General features: G+C 39.9%; 1 protein-coding gene across 2 annotated transcripts in view; it reads right to left on the bottom strand.

Annotated features, from left to right (window-relative positions):
- Positions 1-22,123, bottom strand: part of HERC6 (HECT and RLD domain containing E3 ubiquitin protein ligase family member 6) — a 60,481-nt gene that overhangs the window by 16,683 nt on the left and 21,675 nt on the right. For both annotated transcript variants that reach the window (XR_008687011.2, XM_055434110.2), the window contains exons 11-16: positions 19,536-19,629; positions 14,489-14,678; positions 10,173-10,327; positions 2,609-2,722; positions 1,965-2,072; positions 420-581 (exon numbers count right to left, since the gene is read on the bottom strand). Coding sequence is in view for 1 of the 2 variants with exons in the window: in XM_055434110.2 (XP_055290085.2) it covers positions 420-581; positions 1,965-2,072; positions 2,609-2,722; positions 10,173-10,327; positions 14,489-14,678; positions 19,536-19,629 (823 nt within the window). In the remaining variant the exon portion in view is untranslated. The remainder of the gene's footprint in view (positions 1-419; positions 582-1,964; positions 2,073-2,608; positions 2,723-10,172; positions 10,328-14,488; positions 14,679-19,535; positions 19,630-22,123) is intronic.

Consider the following 22,123-nt stretch of genomic DNA (forward strand, 5'->3'; position numbering starts at 1 on the left):
AACATAGGAGTCAGGGCCAGACTGCCTGAGCCAGGCCAAGCCTAGGTAACCAATCCCCAGCCAACTCTCAAACATGTAAACAGGCACAGGCAAAATCAGAAAAGCCACCCAGATGAGTTCAACTTAGAGCAGCAGATTCTCAGCTGAACTGCAGATCTGTAAAATTACTATTTTAAGTCACTATGCTTTGGGATGGTTCATTATGAAGCATTTCTGTGGCCAAAGGTAACTAACAGTTAACTCACAGTGTCAATGATCAATTAAACATCCTGCAGGTTTTCTCTGAAGGGTAAGCAAGGAATTCTGGAAACCATTAGGCTGATAACTATAGTTGCAAATACAGGTTCTCCTTGTACCACATTATATAAATGTTCCCCCCACACACATTAGTAAAAATATTATGAGGAGTTTTAGCGTACCACTAATGTTTTCCGGAGGTCAGTGTCTTCAGCTTGGCTTAACTGACGCAGAGCATCTTCAACTAAGTGACTTCGTCTGACTCTAAGTGTAAATGAAGGGGATTCATCCCTTCTTTGCATAATTATTTCCCCCAAATCCATGTAGTTGTTCACTTTAGATTCCTAGAAAAAGAAATATTTTAGAAATCCCCATAGGAATACTAGGAATTGTTTAATATTTCAAATAAACATTTTATATAGCATACATTTATGCCAACCATTGCCATATATACTCATATCACAATTACTTAAATAAAAGAGCATTGTATCTATAATTTGGAAGACAAAGAGATCATACGATCTGTGGCACCAAGGAATTGTGCAAAATGATGGAATACTGCTGCTGCTGCTAAGTCACTTCAGTCGTGTCCGACTCTGTGCAACCCCATAGACGGCAGCCCACCAGGCTCCCCCATCCCTGGGATTCTCCAGGCAAGAATATTGGAGTGGGTTGCCATTTCCTTCTCCAATGCATGAACGTAAAAAGTGGAAGTGAAGTCGCTCAGTCGTGTCTGACTCTTCGTGACCCCATGGACTGCAGCCTACCAGGCTCCTCCGTCCATGGGATTTTCCAGGCAAGAGTACTGGAGTGGGGTGCCATCACCTTCTCTGGATGGAATACTACACAGCCATAAAAAAAAACTGATGAAATTTTGCCTTTTGCAGCAACATGGAAGGACTCAGAGGGCATTTTGCTAAGTGAAGTACAACGTGTGGAAAAAGACAAATACTGTGTGATATCATTTACATGTGAAATCTAAAAACTACAACAAACTAGTGAATAAAACAAAAAAGAAGCAGACTTGCAGATACAGAGAACAAACTAGTGTTTACCAGTGGGGACAGGGAAGCTGGGAAGGGCAATAGGGGTAGAGAGGAAGGGGTACAAATCATCAGATACAAAATAAGCTACAAGTATATATTGTACAACACAGGGAATATAGCCAACATTTTATAATAACTAAAAATGAAGTATAACCTTAAAAAATTGTGAATCACTATACTGTATGTCTGTAATTTATATAATATTGTAGACCAAATATGATTTAATTTGTTTTAAAAAAAAGGTTGATGGGAAATGTTACAGTGGAAGAATGTGGTCACCATCTGAACCCACTGATGAATCTCAGCATGAACAAAAGTGAAACCACCAGAAATAATGCACTGAAATATGGAGAGGTGAAAAGAAATTGGGCCTGGAATTTGCTTTAAAATACTTAAAAAAATATGGGAAATCCCTGGTGGCCCAGTGGTTAGGACTTGAGCTTTCACTGCTGAGGGTGAGGGATCAAGCCCTGTCAGGGAACTAAGATCCTACAAGCTGAATGCCACAGCCAAAAAAAGAAACTTTAGCAAAAATAGTAACAACTAAAAAAGTTAAAAAATGATAAGTGAAGTATGGTAAAATGCTGACTGCTGAAAATTTGTACTGGGGTTTAATACGCCATTATCTCTACTTTGTATATATTTGAAAATTTTACATAATAAAAAATAAGACATACATACCAGCATTCTTATTTTGGAATCAGCTTCCAATAATTTAATTTTGGACGCCAAATTAAAGACAAATGGAAAATCACTGAAAATAATCAGATTGAAGTTTTTTGCAGGTATCTAAAATTAAAAAGACAACAATTTTGATAATCAAAAGAAAAGGAAACCTTCATTCCTTTACCTTCCGTTCCGTTCCATTCAGTTGCTCAGTCGTGTCCGACTCTTTGCGACCCCATGGACTGTAGCCTACCAGGCTTCTCCGTCCATGGGATTTTCCAGGCAAGAATATTGGAGTGGGTTACCATTTCCTTCTCCAGGGGATCTTCCCGACCCAGGGATCGAACCCGGGTCTCCCGCATTAGAGGCAGACGCTTTAACCTCTGAGCCACCACCTTACTACCTTAAATTATTTACCTCCCTACTTTATAGAATTCATTTTTAAGAATCTAAATTACCTAGAAACAAATTTCTAGCAAACTGCATTTGCTTTGTGGCTGAAAGATGTTTTAAGTTATCCAAGAGCATCTACTTTAGCAAATTCAGCATTACAATGAGGACATTTTCAGATATTAACTTACAAAGAAGCTACATAGCTATTAATGTGTTTCCATTTTAAAGTACAAAAAAATATTCAGAAAGTAAAATATTATTCTTACCAGGTTTTTTTCCCTATTGATCACTCTTCTTCTGTCTTCATAAAAGTTCAACAAAAAGGAGAATTCATTTATGTGGAACATATCTTCTGGTAATCGACAGTTAGTTTTGTTTACCTTAAAGAAAATACAACCTGTGATATTTATTTTCTATCAATGAGTAACTTAATCTATTTTTATATATGCCTCAGTTCAGTTTAGTTCAGTCACTCAGCTGTGTCCGACTCTTTGTGACCCCATGGACCGCAGCACCTCAGGCCTCCCTGTCCATCACCAATTCCTGGAACTTACTCAAACTCATGTCCATTGATTTGGTGATGCCATCCAACCATCTCAATCATCTATTGTCCTCTTATCCTCCTGCCTTCAATCTTTCCCAGCATCAGGGTCTTTGCAAATGACTCAGCTCTTTGCATCAGGTGGCCAAAGTATTGGAGCTTCAGCTTTAGAATCAGTCCTCCAGTGAATATTCAGGGTTGATTCCCTTTAGGATTGTTGGTTTGATCTTCTTACTGTCCAAGGGACTCTCATGAGTCTTCTCCAACACCACAGTTTGAAAGCATCAGTTCTTTGGCACTCAGCCTTCTTTATGGTCCAAGTCTCACATCTGTACGTGACTACTGGAAAACCATAGCTTTGTATGGACCTTTGTCGGCAAAGTAATGTCTCTGCTTTTTAATATGCTGCCTAGTTTTTCTATGTGTCATAGTTTTTCTTCCAAAGAACAAGCGCCTTTTAATTGCATGCCTACTGTCACCATCCACAGGGATAATCAAAATATCTAATTAAAAAAAAATGGGCAGACGAACTGAACAGACTTTTTTCAAAGACTTACAGATGGCCAACAAGTACATGAAAATGTGCTCAACACCATTAATCATTAGGGAAATGCAAATCAAAACCATAGTGCAATATTACCTTATGCCTATTAGAATGGCTATCATCAAAAAGACAAGAGAGAAGTGTTGGTGAGGATATGGAGAAAAAAGGAACTTTTGTGCACCATTAGAGGGAGTGTCAGTTGGTGTGGGCACTATGGAAAACAGTATGAAGGCTTCCTCACAAAATTAAACACAGAACTACCACATGATCCAGCAATCCAACTTTTGGATATAGAGCCAAAGGAAATGAAATCACCTGCTCAAAGAGATATCTACAGCCCCATGTTCATTTCAGCATTATTTAGAATAGCCAAGATAAATAAACAACCTAAGTGTCCATGGACAGATGAATGGATAAAGAAGATATTGTGTATGTATATATGTATACACATACGGCTGAAACTTTAATACTTTGGCTGCCTCATGCGAAGAGTTGACTCACTGGAAAAGACCCTGATGCTGGGAGGGATTGGGGACAGGAGGAGAAGGGGACGACAGAGGATGAGATGGCTGGATGGCATCACCAACTCGATGCACATGAGTTTGGGTGAACTCTGGGAGTTGGTGATGGACAGGGAGGCCTGGCATGCTGTGATTCACGGGGTTGCAAAGAGTTGGACACGACTGAACAACTGAACTGAACTGATACACTGATACATATATACACAATGGGATTTTTTTTTTTCCACAATGGAATTTTATTCAGCCATGAGAAACAAGGAAATCCTGCCATTTGCAACAACATGGATGGATGGTGAGGACATTATGCTAAGCGAAATACTTCAGAGAAAGGCAAATATAGTAAGATATCACTTACACATGAAATCTTAAAAAAGCTAAACTGAGAAACAGAGTGGAGTGGTGGTTTATAGAGTTGGGGGTGGGAGAAAAGGACAGATGTTGGTCAAACGGTAAAAACTTCCACTTATTTTTTTGATATATTTTATTTTTTTTTACTGGAGGCTAATTACTTTACAATATTATATTGGTTGGTTTTGCCATACATTGACATGAATCCGCCCTGGGTGTACATGTGTTCCCCATCTTGAACCCCCCTCCCACCTCCCTCCCCATCCCATCCCTCTGGGTCATCCCAGTGGACCAGCCCCAAGCATCCTGTCTCATTCATCGAACCTGAACTGGCGATTCATTTCACATATGATAATATACATGTTTCAACAGCATTCTCCCAGATCATCCCACCCTCGCCCTCTCCCAGAGTCCAAAAGACTGTTCTATACATCTGTGTCTCTTTTGCTGTCTCGTATACAGGGTTATTGTTATTATCTTTCTAAATTCCATATATATGCGTTAGTATACTGTATTGGTGTTTTTCTTTCTGGCTTACTTCACTCTGTATAATAGGCTCCAGTTTCATCCACCTCATTAGAACTGATTCAAAAGTATTTTTTTAATGGCTGAATAATACTCCATTGTGTATATGTACCAAAGCTTTCTTATCCATTTGTCTGCAGATGGACATCTAGGTTGATTCCATGTCCTCACTATTATAAACAGTGCTGCAATGAACACTGGAGTACACGTGTCTCTTTCAATTCTGGTTTCTTTGGTGTGTATGCCCAGGAATGCGATTGCTGGGTCATATGGCAGTTCTATTTCCAGTTTTTTGAGGAATCTCCACACTGTTCTCCATAGTGGCTGTACTAGTTTGCATTCCCACCAACAGTGTAAGAGGGTTCCCTTCTCTCCACACCCTCTCCAGCATTTATTGCATGTAGACTTTTGGATAGCAGCCATTCTGACTGGTGTGAAATGGTATCTCATTGTGGTTTTGATTTGCATTTCTCTGATTATGAGGGATGATGAGCATGTTTTCATGTGTTTGTTAGCCATCTTTATGTCTTCTTTGGAGAAATGTCTGTTTAGTTCTTTGGCCCATTTTTTGATTGGGTCGTTTATTTTTCTGGAATTGAGCTGCAGGAGCTGCTTGTATATTTTAGAGATTAATTCTTTGTCAGTTGTTTCATTTGCTATTATTTTCTCCCATTCTGAAGGCTGTCTTTTCACCTTGCTTATAGTTTCCTTTGCTGTGTGCCAGGAGCCAGCGAGGGAAATTCTACCCATGGCAAAGGTCAACTGGGGAAGAGGCCTGACGGGCAAAGGCTAATCAGGACTCGACGAGCCCCCTGGACTTACCTGAGCATCTACCCCAAAGAAAACTGGAATCTGACCGCTTTACTATCTTACGCCTCTTACCAAGTCCTCTAATACTTACAGGGGCTTCCCCCAACCACCTTTCTCTGAAAACATTAATTCAGAGCTGTAGTTTAAAAGTTCTCCTCGGCTTAATAGGAGTGTTCCAATCCAAGCCCCTCTGATAGCTTTCTAACTTGCATGACAAGTTTGTCCGGGCTCTTACAACTATGAGTGTGACTGTTTATAGCCTCCCAGCCATGCAAGGACAGAAAGCCTAATATTCTAAAATACAGGAATCTGTTGAAGAAGTTAAAATCATTAGAATAGTACTAAAAAAGATTTCATTGTTGAATCAATGCTTGCTGCAGTTTCTTCTATCTATTGTATCTTTGGAAATATATTAATCACATACAAGAGAATATAAGTAGTAGCCTTTGATTTAACCACATCAGATCTTAAGTTAATAAATTCCTTTCTTGCAGCTCACTACACCGGTGCCTTATAGGAATGTAACTTTGTTATGTGTCTACCACCTAACTTTAGGAAAGTCACCTTAAAAGAAAAGTCTTTTACTTGCTAACTAACCTATTGTCAGGAGAGAGGGCCATAAAACTGTTAGCAGGCCCCCTGGCCAGAAGAGGATATAAACCACCTAAAACTTTTATCACGAGATACACAAAAATAAGCCCTGATCCTGATAAGGGTCAAGACTGCTGACCCCACGTGATTTTGGTGTGAATCTATACCTCCCTTTCTCTGTTTCTTATGCGCATAACTTAGGGTATAAAAGCAACACTGGAAAATAAAGTTTTGGGCCTTGCTCACTGAAGCTTGGTCTCCCCATGTCGTTTTCTCTTTTTCCATCCTTTTCTCTATTCTCCTTTTTCTGGTTGAGATCCTTGGAGCGCTGAGCCCTCTGAGTTTACTTATCTGCCTGGGCTTCTAAGACTCACTCGAGGGGGTGCCCTGGTGGGGTGCCTCCAGTGATTCGAGAGGGCGCCTGCGGCCTACGTAAACAGAGCAAGCCCCGTGCTGGGGTTTTATTGGTTTCCAGCGTAAACCAAGGAATCATCAGCCCCTGTCTCTCTCTTCTTTCTCTCTCTCTCTCTCTGACGCCGACGCCGTTCATCCTGAGGATACCCTGGGTCATATCGAGGCTGGTCCCCGATAGCTGTGCAGAAGCTTTTGATTTTAATTAGGTCCCATTTGTTTATTTTTGCTTTTATTTCCAATATTTTGGGAGGTGGGTCATGGAGGATCCTGCTGTGATTTATGTCGGAGAGTGTTTTGCCTATGTTCTCTTCTAGGAGTTTTATAGTTTCTGGTCTTACATTTAGATCTTTAACCCATTTTGAGTTTATTTTTGTGTATGGTGTTAGGAAGTGTTCTAGTTTCATTCTTTTACAAGTGGCTAACCAGTTTTCCCAGCACCACTTGTTAAAGAGACTGTCTTTTCTCCATTTTATATTCTTGCCTCCTTTGTCAAAGATAAGGTGTCCATAGGTGCGTGGATTTATCTCTGGGCTTTCTATTTTGTTCCACTGATCTATATTTCTGTCTTTATGCCAGTACCATACTGTCTTGATGACTGTCGCTTTGTAGTAGAGCCTGAAGTCCAGCAGGTTGATTCTCCCAGTTCCATTTTTCTTCCTCAAGATTGCTTTGGCTATTCGAGGTTTTTTGTATTTCCATACAAATTGTGAGATTATTTGTTCTAGTTCTGTGAAAAATATTGTTGGTAGCTTGATAGGGATTGCATTGAATGTATAAATTACTTTGGGCAGTATACTCATTTTTACAATATTTATTCTTCCAATCCACAAACACGGTATATTTCTCCATCTATCGATGGCCTCTTTGATTACTTTCAGCAGTGTTTTATAGTTTTCTATGTACAGGTCTTTTGTTTCCTTAGGTAGATATATTCCTAAGTATTTAATTCTTTTCGTTGCAAGAGTGAATGGTATCGTTTCCTAATTTCTCTTTCTATTTTTTCATTATTAGTGTATAGGAACGCACTATGTGTGTTGATTTTATATCCTGCAACTTTACTGTATTCATTGATTAGCTCTAGTAGTTTTCTGGTAGAGTCTTTAGGGCTTTCTGTGTAGAGGATCATGTCATCAGGGAACAGGGAGTTTTACTTCTTCTTTTCCAATTTAGATTCCTTTTATGTCTTTTTCTGCTCTGACTGCTGTAGCCAAAACTTCCAGAACTATGTTGAACAGTAGTGGTGAGAGTGGGCACCCTTGTCTTGTTCCTGACTTTAGGGGAAATGCTTTCAGTTTTTCACCATTGAGGATAATGTTTGCTGTGGGTTTGTCATATACAGCTTTTATTATGATGAGGTATGTCCCTTCTATTCCCATCTTCTGGAGGGTTTTTATCATAAATGGATGTTGTATTTTGTCGAAGGCTTTCTCTGCACCTATTGAGATAATCATATGATTTTTATTTTTCAGTTTGTTAATGTGGTGTATTACGTTGATTGATTTGTGGATATTGAAGAATCCTTGCATTCCTGGGATAAAGCCCACTTGGTCATGATGTATGATCTTCTTAATGTGTTGTTGGATTCTGATTGCTAGAATTTTGTTAAGTATTTTTGCATCTATATTCATCAGTGATATTGGCCTGTAGTTTTCTTTTTTTGTGGGATCTTTACCAGGTTTTGGGATTAGGGTGATGGTGGCCTCATAGAATGAGTTAGGACAAACTTCCAGTTATAAGATAAATAAGTTATGGGGATCTAATGCACAGCATAGTGATCATAGTTAACAATATTGTACTATATAGTTGAAAGTTGCTAAGACAGTAGATCTTAAGTGTTCTTACCACACTAAATAAACAGTAACTATAAGTGTTTTGTAATATATATGTGTCTAGAAAGGGAAAAAGTGGAAGCAGTAAAATATTTTATTTCTTTGGGCTCCAAAGTCACTGAGATCAGTGACTGTAGCTATGAAATTAAAAGACGCCTGCTCATTGGAAGGAAAGTTATGACAAACTTAGATAGCATATTAAAAAACAGAGATACCACTTTTCCGACAAAGGTCGTCAAAACTCTGGTTTTTCCAGTAATCATATACAGATGTGAGAGTTGGACCATAAAGAAGACTGAGCACCAAAGAATTACTGCTTTCAAAATGTGGCGCTGGAGAAGACTCTTGAGAGTCCCTTGAACAGTGAGGAGATCAAACCAGTCAATCCTAAAGGAAATCAACCCTGAATATTCACTGGAAGGACTAATGCTGAAGCTGAAGCGCCAATACTTCGGCCATCTGATGTGAAGAACCGACTCATGTGAAAAGACACGGATGCTGGTGAATACTGAAGGCAAAATGAGAAGTGGGCAACAGAGGATGAGATGGTTGGATGGCGTCACCAACTCAACGGACATGAAGTTGAGCAAAGTCTGGGAGATAGTGAAGGACAGGGAAGACTGGTGTGCTGCAGTCCACAGGGTCACAAAGAGTCAGGTAAAACTTAGTGACTGAACAACAACAACAAATCCAATTAACACATTGTACACCTTAAACTTACACAATGTTCTATTTCAGTTATATCTTAATAAAGATGGAGGAAATATGCTACTTTAGAAGTATCAGTGCATTATTACTTCTGAAAAGCACTAACTTTTGCACATAATACTTTTTCCTATTGAGACTGATATTTTGTAATGAAACAGTACTCTTGCCTGGAAAATCCCATGGATGGAGGAACCTGCTAGGCTACATTCCATGGGATCGCAAAGATTCAGACACGACTGACTTCACTTTCACTTTCTTTTTGTTTTGATTACTGATTGAGTAATTTATATTTATAAAAGCATCTATTTTAGCTAATTATTTTTCAATTGAACAATACCAATTTAATTTAATTCTGCTCTTTTATTTAAAATGCTCTGGCTCCTTCCTGTCCTCCAATAATTATTAGATTTATTAGTAGACTGAAGGAGATCAATCCTGGGTGTTCACTGGAAGGACTGATGCTAAAGCTGAAACTGCAATACTTTGGCCACCTCATGCGACGAGTTGACTCACTGGAAAAGACTCTGATGCTGGGAAGGATTGGGGGTGGGAGGAGACAGGGACGACAGAGAATGAGATGGCTGGATGGCATCACCGACTCGATGGACATGAGTTTGAGTGAACTGCGGGAGTTGGTTGGTGATGGACAGGGAGGCCTGGAGTGCTGTGATTCATGGGGTCGCAAAGAGTCGGACATGACTGAACTGAATCTTAGGTTCCTTCTGGATTATGATGTATACACTAATGAAAATGTTGAATAATCATATCTGAGTATTTGTGCCTATATTATATATACGACATACATATTATATATACTATGTAATATATTCCACTAGAGTCTATCCAGTTAGCAAAACAAACAACATTCTAAATATTTAAGGTCTGAATCAAATATTTTCATTCTTGCTGTTGAAAATAAAATAAGACTTTAACTGGCTAAGAACCAAGGGAACTTGATTTAGTAAAATGGTGTATACATTTCTTTAGATGAACCCTTACCTTATACACGTCTTTCATCACTTCCAGAAGAGTTTTAACATTGTGGTTACTCTGAACAGTTTCAGTCCAGCAAAACATTTGAGAGATGATGGCAGTTTTCAGCATCTGGACAAGTGAGCTGAGAGAAGATTCTTGCAAAGATGTCCAACATTGCTCTGAGGGTGTAAAATCAGCCATAATAAATATGCACCTCCAAAAAAATTCTCTCAGTTTTCTAAGTTCTTTAATGTAAGGAACAGATCATATTTTCCATTTCTGATAGCATAACCCATAAATCATGGGATAACCTTTTTGAAGGATAACATCCTGGACCATATTTATTACTCACAGATGTGGAAATAATTTTGCTCCCTGATTAAGTATCTTTGGAATTAAAAGCTCAAATTCAGGTTTCTGAAAAAATGTGTTGATAGTTCATATTTATGCTTGATTACTTGATTGATTTCATGATTTTCAAACTGAACATTCCATAGGGTATTTTAAGGTCTGAAAATATACACAGGTGAAAACAGAATACATATGCACACACACACATACACATACACACAAGACATGAAATGTGATCAAGGACAATCTTAATCTGAAAAAAAATTATGTTTCAGACTTTATGATTGCCTACGATAGATGGATATATTTTTTAATTAGCTCAGTAATAATATTTTAGTATCACTGAGTTACAAACTGAATTTCTGTACCTTTAAAAGAAAATTCTCAGAAAACAAGTCAAATGTTAAAATGTATTTTCAAGTTAATGTAATTAAAATTGTATGACCCAGATGCATGAAAGGCAGACAATGTAGCAGACTTCATAAATGGAATCAAATATACATGAGACATTGGTACATGATGAAAGAGGCATTGTGTATTATTAGGGAATGAAACAGATCACTTAATAAATGTGTGACAACTGGAAACTGATTAAAAAAAAATGAAGTGTAATCAAGATAAACTCCATACAGTTCAAAGATTTAAACATAAAAATGAAACAATGGGGGGACAGATATATTGGGAGACTGGATTGACATAAACACATTACTATATATAAAATAGATAATTGATACAGTATATGCTATACTGTATAGCATAGGGAAATCTACTCACTACTCAGTAATGGCCTATATGGGAAAGGAATCTAAAAGAGTGGTTTTTATATATTATAACTGATTCACTCTGCTGTACAACAGAAACTAATACAACACTGTAAATCAACTATATTCCAATAAAAATTAATTAAAAGAATGAAACAATAAATATCCTAATAGGAGCATGGGAAATCTTTAAATTTCATCATGAGGTAAACTTTAAGAAAAGATCAGAAACCATAAAAGAAAATGTTAATACAATAGGCTGCATAAAAGTGTTTAAAAATAATTGCTATGCTAAGTCACTTCAGTCGTGTCCGACTCTGTGTGACCCCATAGACGGAAGCCCACCAGGCTCCCCCGTCCCTGGGATTCTCCAGGCAAGAACACTGGAGTGGGTTGCCATTTCCTTCTCCAATGTGTGAAAGTGAAAAGTGGAAGTGAACTCGCTCAGTCGTGTCCGACCCTTAGCGACCCCACGGACTGCAGCCTACCAGGCTCCTCCATCCATGGGATTTTCTAGGCAAGAGTACTGGAGTGGCTTGCCAGTGATAATTACACATGGCAAAAATACCAAAAAGTAAAAAAATTTCAGTAACCTAAAGAAAAAAAAATTGCAACTCATCTTATGGATAAAGAATTAATTGTTGGGACTTCCCTGGTAGCTCAGTACTTGAGAATCCACCTGCCAACGCAGGGGATACAGTTTGATCTTTGGTCCGGGAAGATCCCAAATGCCAAGGAACAAACAACTGAGCCAGAGAGACACAACTACTGCAGCCCTCATGCCTAGAGCCCATACTCCACAACAAGAAGCCACCACAACGAGATGTCCTTGCATTGCAACAAAGAGCAGCTCCCGCTGGCCTCAACTAGAGAAAGCCTGCACGCAGCAACAAAGACTCAGCGCAGCCAAAAATAAATAAATCAAAAAATTTATTTAAAAGAACTGTCTTAGTAGTTTAAAAACTTCAAATTGAAAAGAAAGATACTAACAACAAATGGAAAAATAGGTAAGAGGAGAGAACTGATAGTTTGTAGAATATGATATACAAATGTAACTGAATATAGGAAAACCAGCACAACTTCACTCATAATGAGACAATTTAAATCAAGATATTCTTAAAAATTCCCTGGAAGTCCAGTAGTTAGGACTTCACCCTCCCACTGCATGGGACACGGGTTCCACACGCAAGCCATGTGGCAGGGCCAAAAAAGAAAAAAAAATAGATTCTTCTTTTCAGAGTGGTATAGACCAAAGTTTGGTTTACACTGTGGAGAAATGTGTGGGCTGATGCTTTCATATGAATTGATGAAGTATAAACAGTACATCTTCTGTCAGAGCTGTCATGCTGCCCAATTCCAAGGGTGATAATGTGAATGGTGACCACTTAAGTTGGGCAATATGGTGGCCCTGACTTCTGTGAAAGGTCATTTGGCAAAATCTCTCAAGATTTTTTCTTTTCTTTTTTTCTCAAGATTTAAAATGCACATACAATCTGATCCAGTAATTTTGCTTTCTGAAAATTTCCCTGCTTGTGTAAATATATATATTTATTTATATAAATATATTCATATTTATATTATTATATAATATATATTAAATATGTATAAATAAACAGGGAAATTTCCAGAAAGCAAAATTATTGGCTCTCTCTCTCTATATATATATACAAAGAAATGTATGTTAGAACTGTCATAAGAGCAAAAATTTAGAAACAACTTCATGTACATGAATAGAATACTATTCAGCCATTAAATTGGAATAAAGCATTCATATAAGTCAGGTAATATAATGATTTCCATAATATAGTGTTTTGTGGAAAAAAGCAAGTTGCTGAAGAATGTATGCTACCATTTGAAAAAAAAGAATATATTTCTATGTGTTTTAGAGAATCTTTCAAAGGTTATGTAAGAAACTCTACTCTGTAACTGCTTTGTGGGAGGGAAATTATGTGGCTATTTCACCATATATATCATTTTTGTATCTTTTAAGCTTTGGACCTTGAACATTAGCTCAAAGTCATAAAAGGACACCCCAAAGCACTGAATAAAACAAAGACAAACATTGTTCCCCCCATGTCTGATCAAAATACCTAAAGTTTTTAAACAACATGAACAAAAATTTTAAACTGTGGATTTATCTTGACTGGATTCTCTATGGTTGTGAAATTCTGAGGTCGAGTCCATGACCAAGTCTAGGAATTACACACGTTTTGTAATAATAAGAATAATGATTATCTACTCAATCGTGTCTCTTTGAGACCCCGTGGACTGTAGCCCACCAGGCTCCTCTGTCCATGGGGTTTTCCAGGCAAGAGTACTGGAGTGGGTTGCCATTCCTTCTCCAGGGGATCTTCTCGACTCAGGATTTGAACCCATGTCTCTTGTGTTTCCTTCATCTCCTGTGTCTCCTGCATTGCAGGAGGATTCACTGAGCCACCAATGAAGCCCATTATAACAGTTTCGAAATCAAGCAGGATCCTGTGGGGCCCTCTTGTGTCTCCTTCCTGTGTCTTCCCTGCTTCTTGTTTGCAGGGAAAAGGTTTCAGCCTCCTAGACCTTCCCTGAGTTTCAAAGGGCAGATTCAAACTGTTACTCATTAGGAAAGTGAGGGGATGCAGAAACGAAGGGAAAGCAGTCAAGAAACAATAGTGGAGGGATGGGGCAGGGTCCTGGTTCCTCCTCAAAGGTATACAAGACAGTTTGACATGTATCTCTGAGTTCTACAGGAACTAAGACTCCCACTCAGGTGGAGGGTGGTAACTTCAGGCTGAGCACAAGCACTTGAACCCCAGACTGTTTACAACCAGAAGGCTGAAGACTGAGATTCCTGGAGCACCACCCTGTTACCTCACCACCAACCAATCAGAAGAAAGTCACCCACTCAGCAGCCCTCCCTGAAAGTTTTTCTTTGAAAACTCTTTCCTGAAACCCATCAGGGGGTTTAGGTCTTTTGAGCACAAACTGCCCATTCTCCTTGCTTGGCACTTGAAATAGACCTATCTCTGCCCCAAACTCCAATGCTTCTGTTTGTTTGGCCTCAATGCATATTGGGCACACAAACTTGAATGTGACAATAGCTGTAGGTTAATCTGTTCAATAATACACATACCACATACTCAAACATTTATATAGTATTTTCAAATCTATCTAAAATTTGTTACAAATTCTATTTCAGACAGTATTCTATTGAGAATACAGATAGAGTGACATAAAAGTAATCAAGCTTACTCAGGACTTTTGAAGATTGATCGGTCATTTTATGAACAGCCTCTGCAAATGGAACCACCAGAGTCATCCAGTTCCTGGAATCAAGCATGACAGGACACTCTGGGAGCAGAAGGAAGACTGATAAAGCTTCTTGGTGTGGAGAACGACATGGAAGAGCCCCAAGCAGATTATCCCTGAGACATGTGGTTATCTGTGGTTGAAAAACAATCAAGGAAAGGCCCAGGACATATTAGATACACTATCATAAGAAACAAGATGTAAGAAGAGACGTTTCACATCTACTACGTTCCTAATGGAATAATAATTTAGTTTTCCTAAAACCTACTATTCAAACTCCATCACTCCTTGATATCCCAAATCCCCCTAAAGTAGTATGTGAGAACCATCTTCCTATTTTATGTTGGAGTCAATTAAAGAAATAAAAGTGAAATCACATGCCTGGACCTACTGAACAAATGGTAAAGGTTGCTCAATTAGAAGGGATCCATACCTAAATCTATCTGACCCATACCGTAGCAGAGAAAATGGCACATATTCACCTCACCAATCCCATTTCATCTTCCTCAGGGCTCACAGGAAGATGGCATTGCCCCGCCTCCCTGCAGTTAGGTGGAGCCATGTGACTGGGTTCCGGTTAATGAAATGTGAGGGAAGGTGATATATGATACTTCCAGGCTTGACCCCTAAAGCCTCTCTATGACCTTTCACACACGTTTTCCTCATCTGCCAATCAACATGAAAGATCTACCGGATAATTTTATGGCCCTGGGGCCTAGAATGCCACAGAGGAGCCTGAGTCATCCCTGAATGAGCCTGGGCAGGGGGGCATGGGTAACAGAATCTGCCACACCCAAATATGCCACTCTGACATGATGATTATTTTAAGCTGAAGGCAAGTGAGAAAAAGGAGACACAGAATGAGCTCTCTGGCCTCCCCCATCTTCCTGAAAACAGAACATAAATTCCAATCATCAAGGTGCCCTCCTGTCCACAACTTCCCATATCAGGAAGGGCATAACAGTCTCACTAGCAGAGCTGAGCTGGCCCTGACGAAGATGCCACACATCAAACTTTACTACCTAGCTCTTATCTACCATTACTTTCTTCATATATCTGCCTTCCCACCATTTGCCATCCAAGAAGCTCAAAGTCCTCTTCATCTTTTCACTTGTCTACAAAATTATTGTTCTTCAGTTGCTAAGTTGCTATAGAAGCCCCAATTCTAACCACTCCTTAAAGTTACTCATCACTGAGTATTTCCATGTATATGCAGGATGTATATGTTAATAAACTTGCTTTTCTCTTGTTCGTCTGTCTTTTCTCAGTGTAATTTGCAAAGTCCCAGCCAATGAAACTAAGATAAGGAGAGAAAAAATAATATTTTTTTCCTTCCCTACAGTTGCCTCCTATCTCAACCCTCTTTGGACTTTGGTGTGAGAAAAAAATCTTTACTGTGTGAATAAGTCATTGAGATTTTGAAGTTGTTTGGAGGAGCTTATGTTTGGAAGAGGTAATCAAGATGATGTTGTCCCTTGAACTGGACCTGGGCAATCAAAGCCTCCTTACCCACTCCCATGCGTTTGGAATGTATGCTCTGCCCACTGTTCCCACAGTGGGTGTGTTCCAAGGACCCTGCCGTCACAGAGTAAGGTATTCTGAGACCATCTGGATGGTATATGTGACTGAACCCAGCAGTTAATGCCTCTGTATGAACTTGAAGATTCCAGGGGGTGGGTGTAGAGACCTACTCATCTTGGTGTCACACAAGACAAACTTTGTAAGTTCCCTGGCTTATTAAACCTGCCACCTTCCAATCTGGAGTGGCTGCCTCTTTCTTCAGTCTTTCCTGGTCCTCTGATCACAGGAATCAGTTTCTGAACCAATAGCTTATTTATTCTAACAGATCTTTCAGTTCAGTTCAGTTCAGTCGCTCAGTCGTGTCCGACTCTTTGCAACCCCATGAATCACAGAACGCCAGGCCTCCCTGTCCATCACCAACTCCCGGAGTTCACTCAAACTCATGTCCATCGAGTCGGTGATGCCATCCAGCCATCTCATCCTCTGTCGTCCCCGTCTCCTCCCACCCCCAATCCCTCCCAGCATCAGACTCTTTTCCAGTGAGTCAACTCATTGCATGAGGTGGCCAAAGTATTGGAGTTTCAGCTTTAGCATCAGTCCTTCCAATGAACACCCAGGACTGATCTCCTTTAGAATGGACTGGTTGGATCTCCTTGCAGTCCAAGGGACTCTCAAGAGTCTTCTCCAGCACCACAGTTCAAAAGCATCAATTCCTCGGCGATCAGCCCTCTTCACAGTTCAACTCTCACATCCATACATGACCACGGGAAAAACCATAGCCTTGACTAGACAGACATTTGTTGGCAAAGTAATGTCTCTGCTTTTTAATATGCTATCTAGGTTGGTCATAACTTTCGATACTCTTTAATTATGAATGTCTGCTTCTACATAAGGATTAAGTAAGATGATACATGATACAATAAACTGTGAAGTACTGTATATTATTGTTATTATTGCATTCATGTTCTTGCAATTTGTTTTTTCATATGTTCAGAAAAACATGACTTCTGTTGAATGCTATTAGGTATACATGAGAAAGGTGTACAAAGTCAAATAACATCCAAATAGGTTCAAAAATGTTAGATTTCTTTTGGTGTATAACATCACAGAGTCTTTGATTTACGTGTGTGCATCATGACACCATAATAGTATGCAGTGTTCCCAAAGTTGCTTCACTAAGAGCCCCTTTTCATAGGGTGTTCTGCAAAACTAATGTTTCTTAGCACTTATATTGGGAATAGCACACCAAGTAATCTTCCACATCACCTAAATATTTACATTAAAATATACTTGATCACATTTACTATTCTTACTTTTTCACTTTGAAAATTAAAAGTTTCTACTGCATATTAAGAAATTCTCTCCCCCTTTTTCTTCAAAATGTAGGGACCCACAACAGTATAAAGACGATTTTAAACTGAAGACGTCAGAGATACAGCTAATAGAAGAATGAATGGAAAGAAGCTTTCAGAGCTTTCCTCATCTGACTAAAGGCAGAGGCTTCAAGAATGAAGCAGCCATAAATCTCCTCCTAACTGGGCAGGCAAAAGAGCTGCACTGCAAGCTGCACTGCCACTTGCACTTGGATGAGAAATCGCATAAACAAACATTATTGCAAACTATCCTATCTTCCATGTATCCCCTTAAAAGCCCCTCTGTTTCCCTGAAAAGTTCGTTTGTTTTCTCACAGAAGCCCTTTCTACTCTTTCCCTAAAATTAGTGTATAAAACCCTATTCCTAGCTGTTCTGTACAAGAGTAGAACTTTTCTTTTCTGTCAGTCCATCTATGGTTAATTGGTAGGTCCCCAAACATATGAATTCCATAATGCTCTTTTCATAAGTTATACTTCTTAAACATTGTTTTTCTCGTATTGAAAGCAAAAATACTGTATCTACTGTATATTTAAGCATTCAGTAAGGTGCGTCTAGTCAAAGCTATGGTTTTTCCAGTTGTCATGTATGCGTGTGAGAGTTGAACTATAAACAAAGCTAAGCACCGAAGAATTGATGCTTTTGAACTGTGGTGCTGGAGAAAACTCTTGAGAGTCCCTTGGACTGCAAGGAGATCCAACCAGTCCATTCTAAAGGAAATCAGTCCTGAATATTCATTGGAAGGACTGATCCTGAAGCTGAAACTCCAATACTTTGGCCACCTGATGTGAAGAACTGACTCACTGGAAAAGACCCTGATGCTGGGAAAGATTGAAGGCAGGAGGAAAAAGGGACAACAGAGGATAAGATAGTTAGATGGCATCACCGACTCAATGGACATGAGTTTGAGTAAACTCCAGAAGTTGATGATGAACAGGGAAGCCTGGCGTGCTGCAGTCCATGGGGTTGCAAAGAGTCAGACATGACTGAGCAACTGAACTGAACTGAACAAAATACTGGAATGGGTTGCCATTTCCTCCTCCAGGGGATCTCCCTGATCTCCCTAGGGACTGAACCTGCATCTCTTATGTCTCCTGCATTGGCAGGTCGATTCTTTACCACTAGAGCCACCTGGGAAGCCCTGGAAAGTAAAATGCCAGCACCTAAGTCAGTCATGAAATTAAAAGATGCTTACTCCTTGGAAGGAAAGTTATGACCAACCTTGATAATATATTAAAAAGCAGAGACATTACTTTGCCAACAAAGGTCTGTCTAGTCAAGGCTATGGTTTTTCCCGTGGTCATGTATGGATGTGAGAGTTGGACTGTGAAGAAAGCTGATCGCCAAAGAATTGATGCTTTTGAACTGTAGTGTTGGAGAAGACTCTTGAGAGTCCCTTGTACCGCAAGGAGATCCAAGCAGTCCATTCTAAGGGAGATCAATCCTGGGTGTTCATTGGAGGGACTGATGCTGAAGCTGAAACTGCAATACTCTGGCCACCTCAGGCGACGAGTTGACTCACTGGAAAAGACTCTGATGCTGGGAAAGGTTGGGGGCGGGAGAAGAAGGGGACGACCGAGAATGAGATGGCTGGATGGCATCACCGACTCTGTGGACATGAGTTTGAGTGTACTCCGGGAGTTGGTGATGGACAGGGAGGCCTGGCGTGCTGTGATTCATGGGGTCGCGGAGAGTCGGACACAACTGAGCGACTGAACTGAACTGAACTGAAGTCAGTAGTATTTCTCCTTGTGGCTCAGATGGTAAAGAATCTGCCTGCCATGTAGACGACCTAGGTTTGATCCCTGGATTGCGAAGGTCCCCTGGAGAAGGAAATGGTAACACATTCTAGTATTCGTCCCTGGAGAATTCCATGGACAGAGGAGCCTGGTGGGCTATAGTCCATGGGGTCTCAAAGAGTTGGACACAGTTGAGCAACTAACACACACACACACAATATAGTAATTGCATAATAAACACTAGCCCTCCTCTATCACACTTCTATCTTACTCAACTCTTAAGAAAATTAACTGTAATCATATTGGTTCCTGTAAAGAAATTCTATTGCTCCATTTCTCAAGTGAATATTGGTTATTACCGTCGAATAAATCCATTCTTTTTCTGTTAACTTCTTGAACGTATCTCTTGCCATTTCTAAGTCCACATCAATGGAAATCATTTCTCCAGATTCTCTTTGGATGCAGGAAATGCAAAAATAAATAAACAGATTAAAAGAATATTTCTAACTTCATATATCATTATGTGTAATTTTATTTTTCCTACATATTAGATATAATCTTTTTTACTTAAAGTTAGCATTGTTTTGAAATCATCGATTTACTTGGCACCAAAAAATGTTTTTTTAAAGCTTATGTTTTCCTAAAAGAAAACAGGTAACAATTTATTATCTCAAGTTTGGACAGTTAACAATAGCAAAAGTTTACCTGCTGTGTCTGAGAACTGAAATCATTTACCCTTACACTCAGCCTGCACACTGGGAACTGAAACTCCCTAACCCCACCTATTTACATTACTTTGGGATTCCACTGTTTCATTAGCATGACTTTACTATTCCAGGACACTCCTGCCCAGGCCAATGGCTTGGCTGTTCACTTTAGGAACTTCCTGAAAAGACCCATTAACTCTTCTATGAAACACAATCAACAGTTTATGCCCTAAAATTCTTTGCATCTCTTGTCTCAAAATCCTTGCCTTGATGTTTCCATCTGTCCTGGATTGTGGTACCTTTCCTCATTCCTAATCAAATCCCCAACCCTCCCCTCCTACATTGAAAAGAACTGCCTTATTCCAAATTGCTAACTTTTAAAAATCCAAACCTGGCCATGCCCCTCAGAAATACTACCAAGGCTTTGTCTAGGTGTGGCATTTCCCTGGGTTGTGTTGATAATATTTGAGGAGCCTGCATTCTATAGAACAATTTGTCTTTATAATGTATTATTTAAAAATATTTCATGTTTACTGGATTAACCAACCAATTGTAATACTAGGGCTAAAACATTCATGCAAGTAGTAAAACAATGTACTGTAAATTTCCCTTTATATAAATCTTCCTTTGCAACCTGTGGCATCTTAAGATCAAACCTTGAGGTTTCTCACTCCTGGGAAGGGAGCATGGAAATTTTAGAAAGACAATATTCTTAGTGTAGAAAAAATTATCCTCTACGTAGTGAGAACTAGCTTAAGGCTACAGTGGGGAAGAAAGAGAATGAGTTGCATGGTAGAATCCCCTCCTTTGCTGCCTGGAAGGACGGAAAGAAGAGGAAGGCAAATGGGAGAGAAAGCGAGCAGAGAGAAGCAACGTCTTAATTTCTCATCTCCTGCCTTTGGCTAAATATGTGCAGACAAACAGGGATGCCTTGTGGGACTCTCGAATGATAACTGCCTCATGAATTGCGGAGCTTAGAAGAAGGGGTGAAGGAAGCCATGACATTCAGCTTCCCTGGGCTTCTCTGGTTCCCAGGCGAAGCCTCTGGATCCAGCAGTTCCTCCAGTCTCCCCAAGGAGTGGCTGAGAATGCAGCTGGGTTAAGAACGAAAGCTGAGAAATACTGCAATAGGGATTAAGTGAACACAGAGTACCGCCTAGTAGAGGTTGTGTACAGGTGTCTTCTGAACCTGTGAGCCAACCTGAGGCCAAGTCAACAAGGGAGGGACCGGACATGACCTAGCAAGGAGGACTGGGAGGAGTTTCCACCAGCTGCAAGCAGACCTGTAGGCATTAGCCTCCAGAGAAGACAGAGGGCAGCCTAATGTTCGTCACTCAGTCATGTCCAACTCTGCGACCCCATGGACTACAGCCTTCCATGGAATTTTCCAGGGAAGAATACTGGAGTGGGTTGCCATTTCCCTCTCTAGGGGATCTTCCCAACCCAGGGATCGAACCCGGGTCTCCTGCATTGTAGGCAGACTTTTTACTGTCTGAGCCACCAGGTAAGCCCAAGGGCAGCTTAAGGGCCCCTTTATGCTGCTACCCACCCCACTCCCTTGTTATCGCTAAATTAATTATACAAGGAGGCCATCACACTGCAGTGGATCTCAAGTCACAGTGGCCTATAAAAGCAAACCAAAATCTAAGCCTGTAAATTCCTCAAAGTTATGAAATCAAAGCCTAAGGACAACCAATCAAAAAACAAACCAAATAAGCCAACTAGGCTTTAAGCTACAGGTAAAGCCGAAACTCCAATACTTTGGCCACCTCATGCAAAGAGTTGACTCACTGGAAAAGACTCTGATGCTGGGAAGGATTGGGGGCAGGAGGAGAAGGGGACGACAGAGAATGAGATGGCTGGATGGCATCACCGACTCGATGGACACGAGTTTGAGTGAACTCTGGGAGTTGGTGATGGACAGGGAGGCCTGGCGTGCTGCAATACATGGGGTCGCAGAGCGGACACGACTGAGCGACTGAACTGAACTGAACTGAATCAAATACTTCCCTTTCTTTCTGTGCCTTCTCTATGTCTTTCCCTGCGCTCTTACTGCTGGAGCTCTCAACCAATTCCAAATTGGTGCTGTGTGATTCAAATCGATGTTCACTCTAATAAACTCTTACAATTTTTAATCTGCCTCACTTTATCTTTCAGTCATTCCCAGGTATATTATTGGAGATCAAACAGGGAGGGGAAGGAACAGATGACCAAGTGTTCAGCATTTAACAGAGGAAATG

The sequence above is a fragment of the Moschus berezovskii genome, chromosome 5, assembly GCF_049115385.1.
Source record: "Moschus berezovskii isolate FMDL1 chromosome 5, NW_MosBer_1.0, whole genome shotgun sequence".
Taxonomy (NCBI): Eukaryota; Metazoa; Chordata; class Mammalia; order Artiodactyla; family Moschidae; genus Moschus; species Moschus berezovskii.